The sequence below is a fragment of the Excalfactoria chinensis genome, chromosome 4 (genome assembly GCF_039878825.1).
Source record: "Excalfactoria chinensis isolate bCotChi1 chromosome 4, bCotChi1.hap2, whole genome shotgun sequence".
NCBI lineage: Eukaryota > Metazoa > Chordata > Aves > Galliformes > Phasianidae > Excalfactoria > Excalfactoria chinensis.
Window position 1 is genome coordinate 69,969,461 of NC_092828.1, and position 14,358 is coordinate 69,983,818.

The 14,358-nt window shown below is 49.2% G+C and overlaps 2 protein-coding genes across 4 annotated transcripts in view; one reads left to right on the forward strand and one right to left on the reverse strand.

The window, feature by feature from the left end:
- On the forward strand, window positions 1-7,992 carry ZBTB33 (zinc finger and BTB domain containing 33). Of its 2 annotated transcripts, none has more exons than XM_072334330.1 (2): window positions 1-155; window positions 3,252-7,992. In XM_072334330.1, exons 1-2 carry the CDS (start codon window positions 128-130, stop codon window positions 5,288-5,290), a joined length of 2,067 nt encoding a protein of 688 aa, XP_072190431.1. In that variant the 5' UTR covers window positions 1-127; the 3' UTR covers window positions 5,291-7,992. The 2 variants fall into 2 exon arrangements, with proteins under 2 accessions (XP_072190431.1, XP_072190432.1); XM_072334331.1 differs by lacking the exon at window positions 1-155 and adding an exon at window positions 2,297-2,366.
- The window catches only part of TMEM255A (transmembrane protein 255A), a 22,968-nt gene continuing 16,321 nt past the window's right edge, over window positions 7,712-14,358 (reverse strand). For both annotated transcript variants that reach the window (XM_072334348.1, XM_072334347.1), the window contains exons 8-9: window positions 14,127-14,270; window positions 7,712-10,963 (exon numbers count right to left, since the gene is read on the reverse strand). In XM_072334348.1, the coding sequence (XP_072190449.1) occupies window positions 10,805-10,963; window positions 14,127-14,270 (303 nt within the window). In that variant the 3' untranslated portion in view covers window positions 7,712-10,804. The remainder of the gene's footprint in view (window positions 10,964-14,126; window positions 14,271-14,358) is intronic.

Genomic DNA, 14,358 nt, shown 5'->3' on the forward strand with positions numbered 1-14,358 from the left:
GCGGGGCGGAAGCGGGGCAGCCCCGCCCGCGGGGCGCATTGCCCCAGCCGCCCGTGCGGCAACACGGCGCCACGGCGGCGGCGTTCCCGGCAGCGGCGGGGCTGCTCTTTTGTCACCGCCCGGCACTATGGAGGCGCGGGCAGAGCCGCGGCCAGGTAAGGCAGCGCGGGCGGCGGCCGGGAGCCGCCGGGGGTCCGGCTCGGCCGGGCAGCGCCGCGCGGCGGACGGCGGACCGGGCCTGCAGCCGGTCTCGGCGGTGCTGCGGGAGCGGCCGGGGAGCAAACGGTGCGGACCCGGATGAGGAGGCAGCGAGTGGAAGCGCTCGCCGGGGCGCGATCCCCGGTGCCGGCCGGCCGCTCTGCCCGCGCTGCTCTCGCACCGATCCCGGGTCGGTCCGGCCCCCGCCGCTGTCAGAACGGCTGTCAGCGTAGGGCGGCCTCGTTCCCGCACAGCGGCTGGTGTCTGTACGGACGAGGAAGGCCGTTCACGCCGCGCGTTGGTGCGGGTGCGTGTGACCGCATCGGTTCGGCTCCGGATGGCGCCGCAGGTTCGCACGGAACCGCTGCTCGCCGTGCCCGGGCGCAGCGCGCTGCCGCCATGCTGCGGGTGTCTGGAGCGCCGGGCGGACACGGCTGTTATTTACGCGGCTGCCGTTTGCTCGCGGCGGGGTCATGGGAACGAGACAGGTGGGAGCCTGCAGTGGCTCTGCCAGCCCAGTCCGTACTGCGTGATGCGCGTTCCGTGCCCGCGCTTCCCATCTCGGGAGGAACCGGAACGCAGCCCTGTCCCCGCCCGAGCCCTGCACCCCCGGCGCGGCACACAAGGTTACGACACCAACGGGCAGAGCTGGTTGCTGCTAAGCCAGATTTCTGGCGCTGGGACCCGCCCCTGTGGCCACTAAAAGCACCCAGAGGAGCAGCCATCCTGCCGCCGGGGCTCTGGCATCATGGATGCAGCCCCCAGCTCAGCGTGGTGCCCGGCGCTGAGGCAGCTCCTGGAGCGAGCAGTGGGTGCCTCCATGCCGACGGCTGCCCATGTCAGACACATCTTTTCACCACACAGAACATTTCTCTCTCTCTCTCTTTAGAACAAGTCTTTAAAACAAGTTTTTCTTCCCACAAACTTCCCTTATTAACAAGCAAAAAAGAGGCCTCTTCCAATTGCTTAACGGAGAGCTTGGTGCTGAGCTGTGGACCATCCGACCAGTTCGTTTTCCCCTCGCAAAAGGAGGATCTGAAGGATGAGAGGCCAAAGAATGGTTTAGGTTGAACCAGCAGACATTTCTGGAGGAGAAAAACATGCCTATGGTGTTGTTTTCATCAGATAGAACTTCCTGTATAAAGATGACTGAGAACCTGTGTCAAAGGAGATCCAAGGGAGCGTTCCATGAGGAAGCAGAGCCTGCCTTTCCCCCTGCTTGTTCTTTCCTGTTATTCTTTTTTCCTCGTTCAGTTCTCAGGAAAAGCCTAGGAATAAACAGAAGCTGGTTTTGTGACATTTCGATCTGAGGCCTCTCTTTAAAAGAGGCAGCTCTGCTGCAGGCTGTGCAAAGGCAGGCAGTGTGAGGACCATCTTGTTGATGTGTGTCAGGACTGGGTGTGCCAATGGTTTCGGTTGGAGCTGACAGGCAGATGCTTGATCTTGGCAGATCCGAGTCTTCAGAAACATCCAGAACCTCGTGGTTCAAACCCACAAAGTCTGCAGGAACAGAAACAAGGAACAGATCAGGAACCGCAGATAAAACGTGGCGTGACCTTGGGTTCTCTTTGAGAATGCTCCAGACACACACACACTGTCTCGTGTGCTTGCTGCTTGGTGTGCATGCTGCTTGGTGTGCATGCTGCTTGGTGTGCATGCTGCTCGGTGTGCATGCTGCTTGGATGGCTGTCCGTGGGACGCGCCTGGGAGCTGCGCTTTGCCTCAGGATGTGTGAGTGTGGCTCCTCCATGGCACAACGCAAGTGAGGCCGCAGCATGACCCCCCTGCTCCTGCCAAGATCCCGGGGCTCTGCAGCACTCGTGCCTCCACTTCGTTGTCGCACACGATCCACCGCAGGACAGGGGCTAGGCGGCTCCGAGGCGGGCAGCGGGAGCGCAGCGTCAAGGCCGGAGCGAGGCCGCCACTCCCGCCTCTCGAGGTCTGCGTTCCCCGCGTCCCAGGCGCTCCCGAAGGCCGCCGAAGCCGCTCGGGTCTGGGAGCCGAAGGCTGCCGAGCGCGCTCGGGCGGAGCGCCGGTCCCGCGGGGCAGGGCAGCGCGTCGCAGCGCCTCCTGCCGGCCGCGCTCAGGGGGCGGCGCCCGAGCCCGAAGAGCGGCGGCTGCGGCGGGGCCCGGTGCCCGCGAACGCGGGGCAGGTTGGCGGGTGCCAGGTAACGCGGGCCCCGGTTCCGCTCTTCGCGCCGCGGCTCTCCCTTCTCCGTTCCGCCCGCCTCGCCTCGAGCGGGAAGCGGCGGCGGAGGGTACGGCCTGGCCGCGCGGCGGGGCCCCCTCGGCGCCGGGCAGGCCGCGCTCCGGGTCCGCCGCCTGTTAGCGCGGCCCGCGACCGCCCGGCCGGCGGGTGGGAAACTTGGCCCGGCCGCGGGGGGTCGGGGCCGGGCGCTCGGCGGCCGTCGGCCCGCCCTGCGCCGTGCGGGGCGCCGGGAGCGGGGACCTCCCGCTCGTGTCTGCTTGCGGCCTTTGAGGCGCCGAGGTCAGGCGCTGCCCGGGCCGGTTCGGCTCCGCGCTGCCGCCGCGCCGCGGCCTCCTGCGGGAATGAGCTGCGTGAGCTGCGGCGAAATGAATGCGTGCGGGGGACGCGGAGGAGAAGGGCCGGCGGCGTTGCCTGCCACATCGGGGGTGGCTGCCTGTTCTGCTTGTGTGGCCCTTAGAGAGCTGGGTGCTCCCGAGCTTCTCCTAACTGTACGGGATATTTTCATAATATCATATTCATAAATGTAAACGTTAATAAATCATTAACGTTCAGCCTTTCAGAGAAGCCCAGTCTGGCATCTTGCTTCTCATATTTACCTCACTTGCCGCTGAATCGAAAGCGGGTTTTTCCCCTGGTATAAACAGTATATTTAGGGCTGCACATGCCTCGTGTGGACAAACACGACATCTGCACAGTGCTGTGACACACGAGCTTATGAATAATACCTCACGTGGAGATTTGTTTTTTCAGAGGATGGAGTAAACTGAACAGGCAGAAATGCTGCCATACAGTTAAAGTTCTCAGTGTGTGGTTTTGCTTGATGCCTCTTACTTTCTTTTTACAGGAATGGAGGGGGAAAAACTGATTTCCGCAACAGACACGCAGTACTCCAGTTCACTCCTTCAGTCTTTGAATGAACAACGTGGCCACGGGCTTTTCTGTGATGTTACTGTTATCGTGGAGGACCGGAAGTTTCGAGCTCACAGGAACATTCTTTCTGCCTCGAGCACGTATTTCCACCAGCTTTTGTTGGTGGCTGGGCAAGTAGTTGAATTGAGCTTTGTGAGAGCTGAGATTTTTGCTGAAATACTTAATTATATGTATAGTTCCAAAATAATCTCTGTTCGAGCCGACTTAATTGATGAATTGATTAAATCGGGGCAGCAGTTGGGTATTAAATTCCTAGCCGATCTGTCCGTAGCTCCATCTGATGGAAGAAGCGTGCCAGGCGAGGACAAAGACGGTGCTTCGAGAGCTTCAGCTTCTGGCCCCACTCAGAAGGATGCTGAAACACAGGTACCTGCCATCAGGCAGGAGGGTCGAGAGGTGACGGGTTGGATGCCGGTTATAACTGAATCCTTCTCTCTACATGGCATAGCCTACGAGACTCCAAAAATAACAGTGACTGATTCAGATGATGACGACGATGTCATCTTCTGCTCTGAGATTGTTCCACCAAAAGAATGTACTAAAGATGCGAGTGCTGCAATCCAGAACCAGCCTTGCCCAAATGCACTTGGAGTTTCTGACCAAAAGTCATGTGGCAGTGGTGGCTCCCCGCTTTTGTCCAGCACCACATCGGCTCAAATACTTACTTCCTCTGCTAATCAGCTGAACCCAAACCAAACCCTGTCAAGTGCTGAATCGCTCGTCCCTGGGATACCACAGCATTCGACAACTGAGCTCATTTTGCTGAATCGGCCCCCAGTGAACCCCTCGCCCAGTGTCAGCTCCTCGCATCAAACGCACGTGCCCCCAACCATTAATCTGGTTGAGGACAGCCGGAAGCCATCTGATAAAGGTCCCTCAGCTGAAGTGGAAACCGCTGCTGTTGATGTAGAAGAGGTGGTTGAGGACAGCGATGATGTCATCAGCTCCTCTAGTCCTAGTTCAGTCAGCAATAGCTCTTCAGTTCAGCAGCCTTCTGTACCCAAAGCGGCACCCTCTGAAGGATCGGGAGTGCAGAAAAAACAGCTCGTTACGTTTCCACAAGAGCAATCTTCTAAACCTGGGGAATTTAAAATAAAAATCTCGGATGTTTTTACTGGAAACAACAAGGAACTTGCTCCAGGTATAGCGTCAAAACACGCGGGAGAAGGGCAGAAAATCATAACGTTAGATACGGCAACTGAAATAGGAGGCTTATCCACAGGCTGCAAGGTTTATGCAAATATTGGCGAGGACACTTATGACATAGTCATTCCAATTAAGGATGATCCCGAGGAAGGAGAAGCCAAGCCTGATGAAACCCCTAGAACATCCGATGGTGATTCCTCAAGCAGGAAACGCATGAAAGTAAAGCACGATGACCATTACGAGCTGATAGTGGATGGAAGGGTCTACTACATCTGTATTGTATGTAAGAGATCGTACGTGTGTCTGACGAGTTTACGGAGACATTTTAATGTTCATTCCTGGGAGAAGAAGTATCCGTGTCGATACTGTGATAAAGTTTTCCCTCTTGCAGAATACCGTACAAAGCATGAAATTCACCACACTGGTGAGCGGAGGTACCAGTGCTTGACGTGCGGCAAGTCTTTCATCAACTACCAGATTATGGCCTCACACATAAGGTCAGTTCATAGCCAAGACCCTTCGGGAGATAACAAGCTTTATCGACTGCATCCTTGCAAGTCTTTGCGGATCAGACAGTACGCATACATTTCTGATCGCTCAAGCAGCTTACCGGTAATAAACGAGAATAGAATCGTTTATCGTGTTGACGCAGCAAAGGATAGCACTGAAGGAACAACATCTAATTCTCCAAACAAACAAATGAGCTGGGATGATATTTTCGTTCCGCAGGGAAATGATGCAATTTTCAAGCAAAATCAATCAGAGGGTAGTTCTGAATTTGAGTTTATAATACCAGAATCTTACTGAAATGCATTACATGCCGGGAAAAGGCTTCAGAGAGTATATACTGCAGCTTTTACAAATGAACTATTAAAGTAATTGTAAAACAGATTGTTCAGAGTGAAAACATGCGAACTTGTTCGACAAAGTCATCAAATGGTAGTACTTAGATGGGTCATTGGTAGCTGCAAATAACTTGTGGAAGCCATTCATTGGAAAGTGTACTTGAATGCTGATTCAGACGTTTCCAAGGAGCTGGCAGTGTTTGCAAGTACGTTCATTTTGATCAGAACATGGGGATTTGTGGCTGGAAAAAAGTGCAGCTTTCTCCTAAAGAGCGAGAAATCTGATTTCGAAAGTAATTCGAGGTATTTCCTGTACCCATACTTAGGTAAATCCTTTCTTTCATGTTAGCACTTTAATGCTGAATTGTGCTTCATGATTCATGAAGAAAACAGTAAGATTTTCTATGGCAGCGTTTTCAGTATCAAACCACTGAAGAGAATCATAGGCCTTGTGTTATTTTTCTGAACAACATGTTACCGCAAGGGTCCAAAATGACTGATCCAGCAGTTTGGAGCAGTGCGTTTTTCAGCTAGCATCTTAATTGTGCTTTTATAAGCAATACAAATCATCCGTCTTCACGCAGGTATTCTTGCCGATGAGAGATACTCAGTTTGGTTTAACTTGAGCACGCTTTTAATTGTGCTAGGCATTATGGTAAGTAGGATAGTCAGCGTCTGGGCCATTCTGTTTCACTCTGTGCATCAGGGAAAATGTCAGTGCTCAGTAGTGCAGGAATCAAGAACACAAACTTTTGTTTTCTTCTCCCTTAGGAAAGGTTTCAATGTGGTATAAAAAAAGTAATCCCAAAGGCTTTGAAATGTACTTAGGATGGAGGAATCCTCTGAGTGCTGCATCGGTGCTGAGACTGCTGAGGATCTCCTGTATGTCTTTGGCTACATCTTTAAATGGAACAGGAATTCAGTTTTTTAATTCTCCCATTTCTGGGGGGTGTCACCTTACAATAATGATGTGACTGCGTTCAGAAAATGCCTGCCATCCCTCATACTCCACTGCATCATCTCTACAATTGCCTGCTTGTCGCCTGTTTTCACTTTTAGGCTGCTTCTATAGCTCCTTTTCCTTACATTCTTGGTCAGTGAGAAGATAATTAGGAGAAATCCAACAGGAGCAAGAGAAGGAGACCTGAGGAAAAACAGCAGTCGTAGTGTAGCACTTCAGGTTTAGTGGCTTACTGCATTTTTCTGTGGTGAGATGAAAGCTGCTCAGAAATTCTAGTGGTTACTGAGGAAGACTGTTGTGCATAATAGCAGTTAGTTACTGTTGCTCTCATTGCTTAAACCTTTTTATTTTCAAGTTTCACATAAGCACTTGTTCCTCTAACCTTCGATGTTAAGGTTTAGGCATGTATTTTAGATGTGCAAGGTATTTAAATAGTAAATGGTTCAAATTCAGCTTGAGCTGTAAGAAAGGGTGCTGCAAAGGTGGGAGAAAGAGGAGAATCTCTTTTCTTTTTACATGTGATACGCAGCAATTCTGTTTCATAGGCCAAAAATGTTACATGCCTGGTTGCTTTCCAGACTGTGTTGCAACCCCTTTGAATGTAAGGGGGTATGCTTTCAGATGTTACATGTTGGATGTAGTCTGAGATGGCATTTCAGCAGCTTCACAAGAATAAAGTACTGATTGCCTGGTGTAGCTGGCCACATGCTACATAGGAACGTCTTGAACTTACCGTCATGCAGTGGTTTTGTTGTGGACGTGACACACATGGAATGAAGCACACGCTGCATTCAGTTGTACTGAAAAATAGTGGCTACAAATGTACTAAAAAACTTAAACTGTGCCTACTGATGGGTCTCTTTGTGGAGGAAAACTGGAAAATTAGGGCTTTGTAACTGTATTTCTGCTAGAAGACTCGTGCGTGCCTGCTGTCTCAGGGGCTTCAGTTTTCCTTAGAAGTGATATTTGATATCCAAAGTCCAGAGGTCACATAATGTGGGTTGTTGTTTTTTTAATTCACTATTTATTGATTTGGAAACGCATCAGATCCCGTCTTTTTAAGCTTTTTGTTTGTTTGTTTGTTTTAATGGGGCCATGAGCATTTGTGTTTCGGTTTCTGGCTATTACACTTGTATTTGTTTTTACCATTAAGCTTCCAGATTAACGTCATGAAAGGCAATTACATGACTAAGAAATTGCCTTGGGGTAAGGAAAGGAAAAGACTGAATCTGAAAAATCATTCGCATCAAACTCGACCATTTCAGAGGCGCACCCAGCAAACCTCGCGGCCATTCTCACACAGCTGACAACCCAAACGGAGCTGCCACCAGATGTAATAACGGGGACGGCGTCGGTCCTGTATGGTTTCTCTGGAGATTCATACCATAGCATTCCAGTGAATGAACAAAATAAAAATGGAGATGAAAAAAAAACTGGCTGCTTATTTATTTTGTACCGTTAAGGCATGCAGCTTAGGAACAGATGCAGAAGCCAACAACTACACGTGAGCATTGAGTTTGACAGCTATTAACTGCGGACTGTTCCATGTGAAACACTGCTAACTTTTGCCACATCTGTAATGTATATATTTGTACAGTCTTTCTTGAACATACTTTTTAAAGTTGCGTTCTACTTTTCATTAATCAATACTTGATTCTTAGTTCTTAGAGCTTTCTATGGCAAAAATAAAACGTTTAATTCTAGAGATGTGCAGCATGCTTCTTTTCAGTGGCAGATCAACTCCTCCACATCAGAGGACCAACAGCTCATACCACCGTGCTCCAGCTCCATCTGAACAGCAGGGCAAGCCCTACAGGCTGCTTGTGCTTTCTCATTTGGGCAGGGCCGCTAAACAATGAAGCCAGGGGAGCACCTGGGGCTTAACAGAATAGAAGAACCACCACCACAGTGGTAGAACCACCAGTTTCCCAATATAGCAAATACTGTTTGTTGTTAAAGAGGTGCAGTTGTGCCGAATTCCTCCATGAACGCTGAAGGCGCTCTTAAAACACAAAACTTGTTAAAACATCAAATGCAGCTTATGAACGCTTACAAAAGTCACACCAGTTTATTGGACCTTGGTAAAGTAATAAAAGGGTACAGATGGTTCACAGTTCTACATTCCTGTTAGAAATGATGAGCACAGTGCAGAAGGTTGCATTCACATGAAACACTCGCTTTACTTGAGCAGAAGGAAACACGTAATTCAAGAGAAAAACAGGTAATTTTTTCAATGTGACAACGGCCTCATCGTATTACAGTGAATTTAAAGCAACAATGTCATTTTTGCTTAAGTATTCCTTAGAAAACAAGAATTCTGATTGACAATTCCCTAAGTTTAGTGCTTCTGTCAAGTCAAACTCGATGACACGATTGTTTCCTTATTGTTTCTCTGTCGCTCAGTTCTGTTCCCCTCCCAGATCTGCCTCTGTCCTGCCCTGCGGTGCTCTGGCCCCCCGAGCCCTGCTCAGTAGACAGGCACAAATGGTATCGTGTGTTTGTTGGCACTGGGACAGGACTGGGACCTCCCATTTCAAAGATGCAGCAATACCAAATTTTGTGATTGAAGTGAACGTGGCCTTCAAATTCCAGGTTTGCGGGTAGATTTGAAATCGCACACAATCTCTTTAAAAAAGATTTCATCCAGAAAAAAAACCATAATATAAAATGGATGAGACTCTTAATATGTTGTTTTCAGTAATGCAGATTTCCAAGAGCTGCACTTGAAACTATCCGCAGTAAAACAGAACGCCACCAGGACGTGATCTGCACACACTACTGCTTTCAATGCCGTGACTGTACTCCCTTCCCCAGCTACTCTTTTCACTTGTTGCTGGAGGAAAGCTATGTTTGTTTCCAGAGAAACAGTTCCATCCATGAGCTGCCTAACACACTAGCGGTGAGTGGACAGTGGAATGAGAAGGTTAACACGCAGCCCAGCCTCAAGGCTTCGCAAATGCATAGTATTGCAAACAGCATTATAAAGTGTGGTGTACTTTTCAAAGTGAGATCAGGGACTTCAGCGTTCATTTTCCTTGTTGACAGCATTTCGTTTTCAGTTTAAAAGTAGAGGCCACAGCTTAATATGTAACTGTTGATTTTCTCCCTGGCACGTGGACCAATTTTATATTCAGCATGACAGATTGAGCTGTTGGGTATCTTCTCGTCTGCAGCAGAGCTGAATGTAAATGTATGCAATTTGGGATTAGGGCCAGCAATCTGATGCAAAGGACAGTCCATTTTTAGGAAATAAGGAATAAAATGTCAATACCTTACTTTTCCTCTCTGAAGCGAGCAGCTGGGAATGCTCAGGCTGAGCAGCTCAGGTCTAAAAGCCGTCATCTGAGGTCACTTACTGGAGTAGAACCACACTTTACAGGACACTGTGTCACGTAACAAAGCTGACCTTCTTTTGTTATGCAGGACGCATGCAAAATCTGTTGGAATCTAGATCAATCAGCACAGTCATCAGCTGAAGATTAAATGAAAGTCACAACGATAATTGCAAATTCCTATCAGCTTCATCCTATATTACACGGTGTTGAATTTTATCCATGTGAGACTTACATCTTGGAGAACTGGTCGTGGAAATTCCCTATGTGCAGCCCATAACACAGCTACTAAGACACTGCTTATTCAAGGTGCCGATTCAACCCGTTAAAAATTACAAGCTTAATGTCCTAACCAAGCAGAAGGAAAAAGAAAAGTGTTTCCACTGCATTGCTCCAGTGGCTTGTGGGCAGTTTCTGAAGATGTGGGCAGTGCAGCCGCCCAGACGGTTTGATTTCAGCATCGTGACAAAGAATCCGGCAGACAACTGCATTTCACCTTCTGTCTCAAGAAATGTCCCAAAATAAATCAGCTAATTGAGCTTTTCCCCTAATAAATAAATAAATAAATAGATATTCCCATTGTTCTGCTGACACATAAGATAACACCCTATTTAGTTACCTCTATTTATTAAAGACACTGTCCCGGCTCCTCACTAGGGTTCCCATCCTGTAGACAGTAACCAATAAATGAGGTGAGCCAAGCTCTGCAGCCCCACAAAATCCCCCAAAACTGGTAGCCAAAGGCCAAACACAAAACAAGCATCAGGTTGAGCTGTCTGCAAGCACCCTCACCTCCAGCAGAATGATGCTCCTGGTCAGCTGTGGATCCTGGCTACCCTTACGTCAGCTTGTCTCAAGATGGAGTAAGGCAGACCAGAATCTATTGTCTGCGTGTATCACTTTATTAAAAACCAAGGACGCCATGACCCTCACTGTAAAATGAAGAGGCTGGGATTTAGGTCCCCTGCAAAACGTCAGCAGTATGTCCCCTTCCTTCCACCCCATGACCCCATGGTTAAACGTCTGAAATAAGTCTCGCAAGAATGAACCATCCAATCCAGTATTCATGTTTGCAATTATCTTCTGTATCTATTCCCCCCCTTCCTCCCACAGTAAGATATAAACACAAAATGTTCACAATCATTTCACTGGCAAGTATTTAGTTCTTCTTTCCCCTCATTCTTTATGGTGTATAAGGTGGTGGCTTTTCAAAAGGTGGAAAATACGGTGGCGAGTACCGAGGAGGAGCGTTGGAGGACCACATGTAGCTGGGAGATGGTGACACTGACTGTGGGTCATCTGAGAGGCCAGAGGGAGTGGAGGCCGGGAACACGCTGGAATGCTGCAGGGAGGAAGCAAGAATGCTGTAACATCTCTGACTGTGAAGGGCTGCTGTAGAACAGGATTACATTACAGAGCAGAGGAAGATTAATATTTCAAGAGTCAGCTCTGCAAAGCATACAGACATACAGACATATGAGTACACGAATCCCTCGTTGCTCTCACGGTAAGCACAGTAACAGTGCTGCATAATGAAACTCCTGAGACCTGAAATGGAAGGAGCATTCTGGTTCTCTCTCATCGCTTCTGCTGTGTACCTGCTTGCATCTCATGTAGCCTGGACAACCGAAAGCTGATGAGTCTCTTTCACATCTCAGCTTTCATATATCAGCCACTGGCAACAAACAGGCTGCAGTTTCTTTTTGCCCTAGTTGTTATCATCCATTAGAATAATAATAATGGCAGCAAACAATTTATTCCATCAGTAAGTAAAAAGCTTCAAAAAGTTTTACATCAGAAATGTGTACATGCCTGAAAATTACTTTCTGCTCTCCAGAATCCCTTTGTTCTCCGCCAACACCTTGGGTTGCATGACTGCTGGCACCGCCACAGAGCTGTGAAAACATTACCCCTGACAAGCACATTCTCAGGCTGAACCTTGCATTCCTGACTGCCACCTGGCCCACACTAAGACAGTGCTCACAGAGCAGCCTGGGCAAGGCGCTGGGCCCTGCTCCCAGCACTCTGCACTCCTGGGGAGAAGCACATTCCAGTGCCAGGCCCTGAGCCCCTTGTGCTGCTCTGGATGTGGTTCATCCTTTGGGTGCAGGCATAGCTGCCAAACCTGAGCAGCAGGCTGCAGCAGGAAGGATGCACTGTTGAGGGGCCCACGGCCCACTCACACCTGCCAGGCTGAGCTGCAAACAGCGTTCAAGGTCGGGTTTTATCTCATCAGTTCCTTTTTTGAAACCCTGCACCACTTCTCTAAACTGACCCATGGCAGCTTATTCTGCAGCCACATAACCCACTGAAACCCAACAGCAATTCACACTGATCACTTCTGTTTGAAATAACACGGCAACGTTTTCAATCCACACTCACCCCACCGGTGCAGAGATGTTTATTTGGACAGAGACTGCCACGGCAGCACAGCGGGCACCAGTCAGCAAAGCCAGTCCACCAAGCATCTGAGCACTGCTGCCTGGCAACAGCCCGGAGCTGGGAGGAGAGCTGCCTTTGTTGCCTCTGCAGAGCTGGCCTGGCTCTGGTGTCAGGCTGCTGCCTGGCCCTGCTAATGCATCCAGCCACTGGGAAGACAACGCTCATTTCCCTCCATCAATGGGAAATCTGGGGCAAAACAACTGCCTCTGGCCACCAAACCACACAAAGGGAGGCACAGCACGCAGCCTGCTGCCACCCCAGCACCTTTCCTCCTGCCCTGTTCCTGTCCCGGCCCATCGCAAAGCCCCTGTCACCACACAGCCCTCTGTCAGCAGATGACACCTACCATAGCGCTGGCTGTTATTAATTCCCATCGACTTGTGCTCTTCCAAAAACCAGAGAGCTAGTTCTGCCATCTTACTGTTGTGTGAGAAAGCAGAGATGCAGAGGCACAAACTCTCTCAGAAATTCAGGACTTTTTTTTCTTGGAAAAGATGGGTGAATGACTGGGAAGTGCTGAATGGGGCAACTCTTGCACCGAAGGAAATGCAGCTTCTGACAGGGATGGGAGAAGGAAGCAAGGCTGGGCCTGCTCCATGCACCACCACGGGGACAGCAGGGCAGAAGGCATCAGGGTGGCAAAGACACTGATCAGATCAGACAAGAGAAAGAGCAATCACTACCAGGGGCCTCAGCTAATGTTCCCATGTGGGTTCCCAAGTTTCCTGGAGAAAAGCAAGGCTCGGACTTAGAACAGCACCTGAAAGTGAGACCTGGCTATTTAAAATTTAGATTACTTTAACTGATGATCAGCTTTTGTGTCAGCTCCTAAGCCAACACCTGTGGCATCACAGCAGTGACAGACAGGGGCTTTCATCTGGTGGCTGAGATGTAAGCACTAAGAGAGCCCCAGCAGTGCTTTTGGTTGAAAAGCAGGGCAAATCCACCCATGCTGAGATCTCTGCTGGTGGGGCTGCGGCACAGACATGCACAGAATTAAACTGTGCTTATTATCAGCTGAGCGTCTGGCAAATGGACTTTGCAGAGAAGCTTGCTTAGATAATATGCTGAGGTTGGAATCTCTACAGCAGGAAAAAGTTACACAGCACTGCTGACTGCCTTAGGTTGCACTGACTTCAAAAATGTGTCAAATCTGTACAGATAAGTCCCAGAAATTTTGGTGTTCAGACATTTATGGGATGTTCTGACAGCAGCATTGTTCAGTGGCCCCAGCAATAAAACCTAATCTGTTTAGATGCAAGCTGCCTTTAATGCACAGCTCTGATGACAGAGATTGTGGCTATTACAGACCATATCTCATAGCTGACATCCACGAACTCTTAAGCTCTCGTTAATTAAAAAGAAGTCCCCAGCTGTGATAGTTGCAAAGAAAATGTAAGACATGAAAGTTACCACCACCGTTCCAGTAACATCCAATTGAAAGAAGAGCTGAGGTGAAACAATCTCATCCCATTTCAACAAGTGAAAACTGATGCTGACAGCAAGATTCAAATGAAATCACTGTTTCTAGCAGCACAGTTCCGTAACTCAGAACAGACAGAGACTACAGCAGCAGTGGTGTCTGCAGGGACTGTTCTTAGACCAGTTGAAACGTGTGAGAAAAACAGAAGAGCTTGTCAGTCAATACTTGTTTTTGAGAGCTCAAAGACCTTGTTTCCAAAAGCTCTTCTATTTCTCTCAGGCACAGCAGTTAGCCTAATAAAAACTAGCACCTGAACATCTTGCTTTGCCTCTATCCTCAGTGCACAGCAGGTGCCAGAGGCAGTGCCTATTTTTAATGTGGCCTCAACTGGTGAACCACAGGGGAAGCAGGCAGCACGCCCTGTTGCCTTCTTTTCAAGGAGAGCTTTCAGGAAACTGTTGTCTTAGTAGGAGAGAGTGCTGCCAAGCACCAGCAGCTAGAAGGAAAGCTCTGGTATTCTTTGCATGAACAGGAAAATTAAACTGTGTAAATGATTGAAAGACAGGCCTCCAGAGTCCCGCAGACAGGGCTGCATTTAACCTTCCAGCCAAAGAAGAAAACAAACGGTAACGTTCTGTACCTGAAAGTCATATGCAGAGTAGGGAGGCAGGTGAGGAGTGCTGTGGTAGTAGGTGTTGTAAGACGTCACCTGTGGCCTTGAGTAATAGGACACCGTAGGATGTGCATTTTCAACTGTGCAGTTCAGTGTAGGAAGGGAAGGAGTCTGTTAAAACAAAGAGAGCATCTCAGCTGCTAACCCAGACAACTTCAGTCACCAAAAACAGACAGCTGAATGAACACAGGTATGCTAA

Excerpts from the sequence above, each read along its gene's own strand:
- ZBTB33 (XM_072334330.1), top strand. The coding sequence starts at position 128 with ATGGAGGCGCGGGCAGAGCCGCGGCCAG. Across the intron at positions 156-3,251 it reads GCGGGCAGAGCCGCGGCCAG|GAATGGAGGGGGAAAAACTG; the intron begins GTAAGGCAGCGC and ends TTCTTTTTACAG.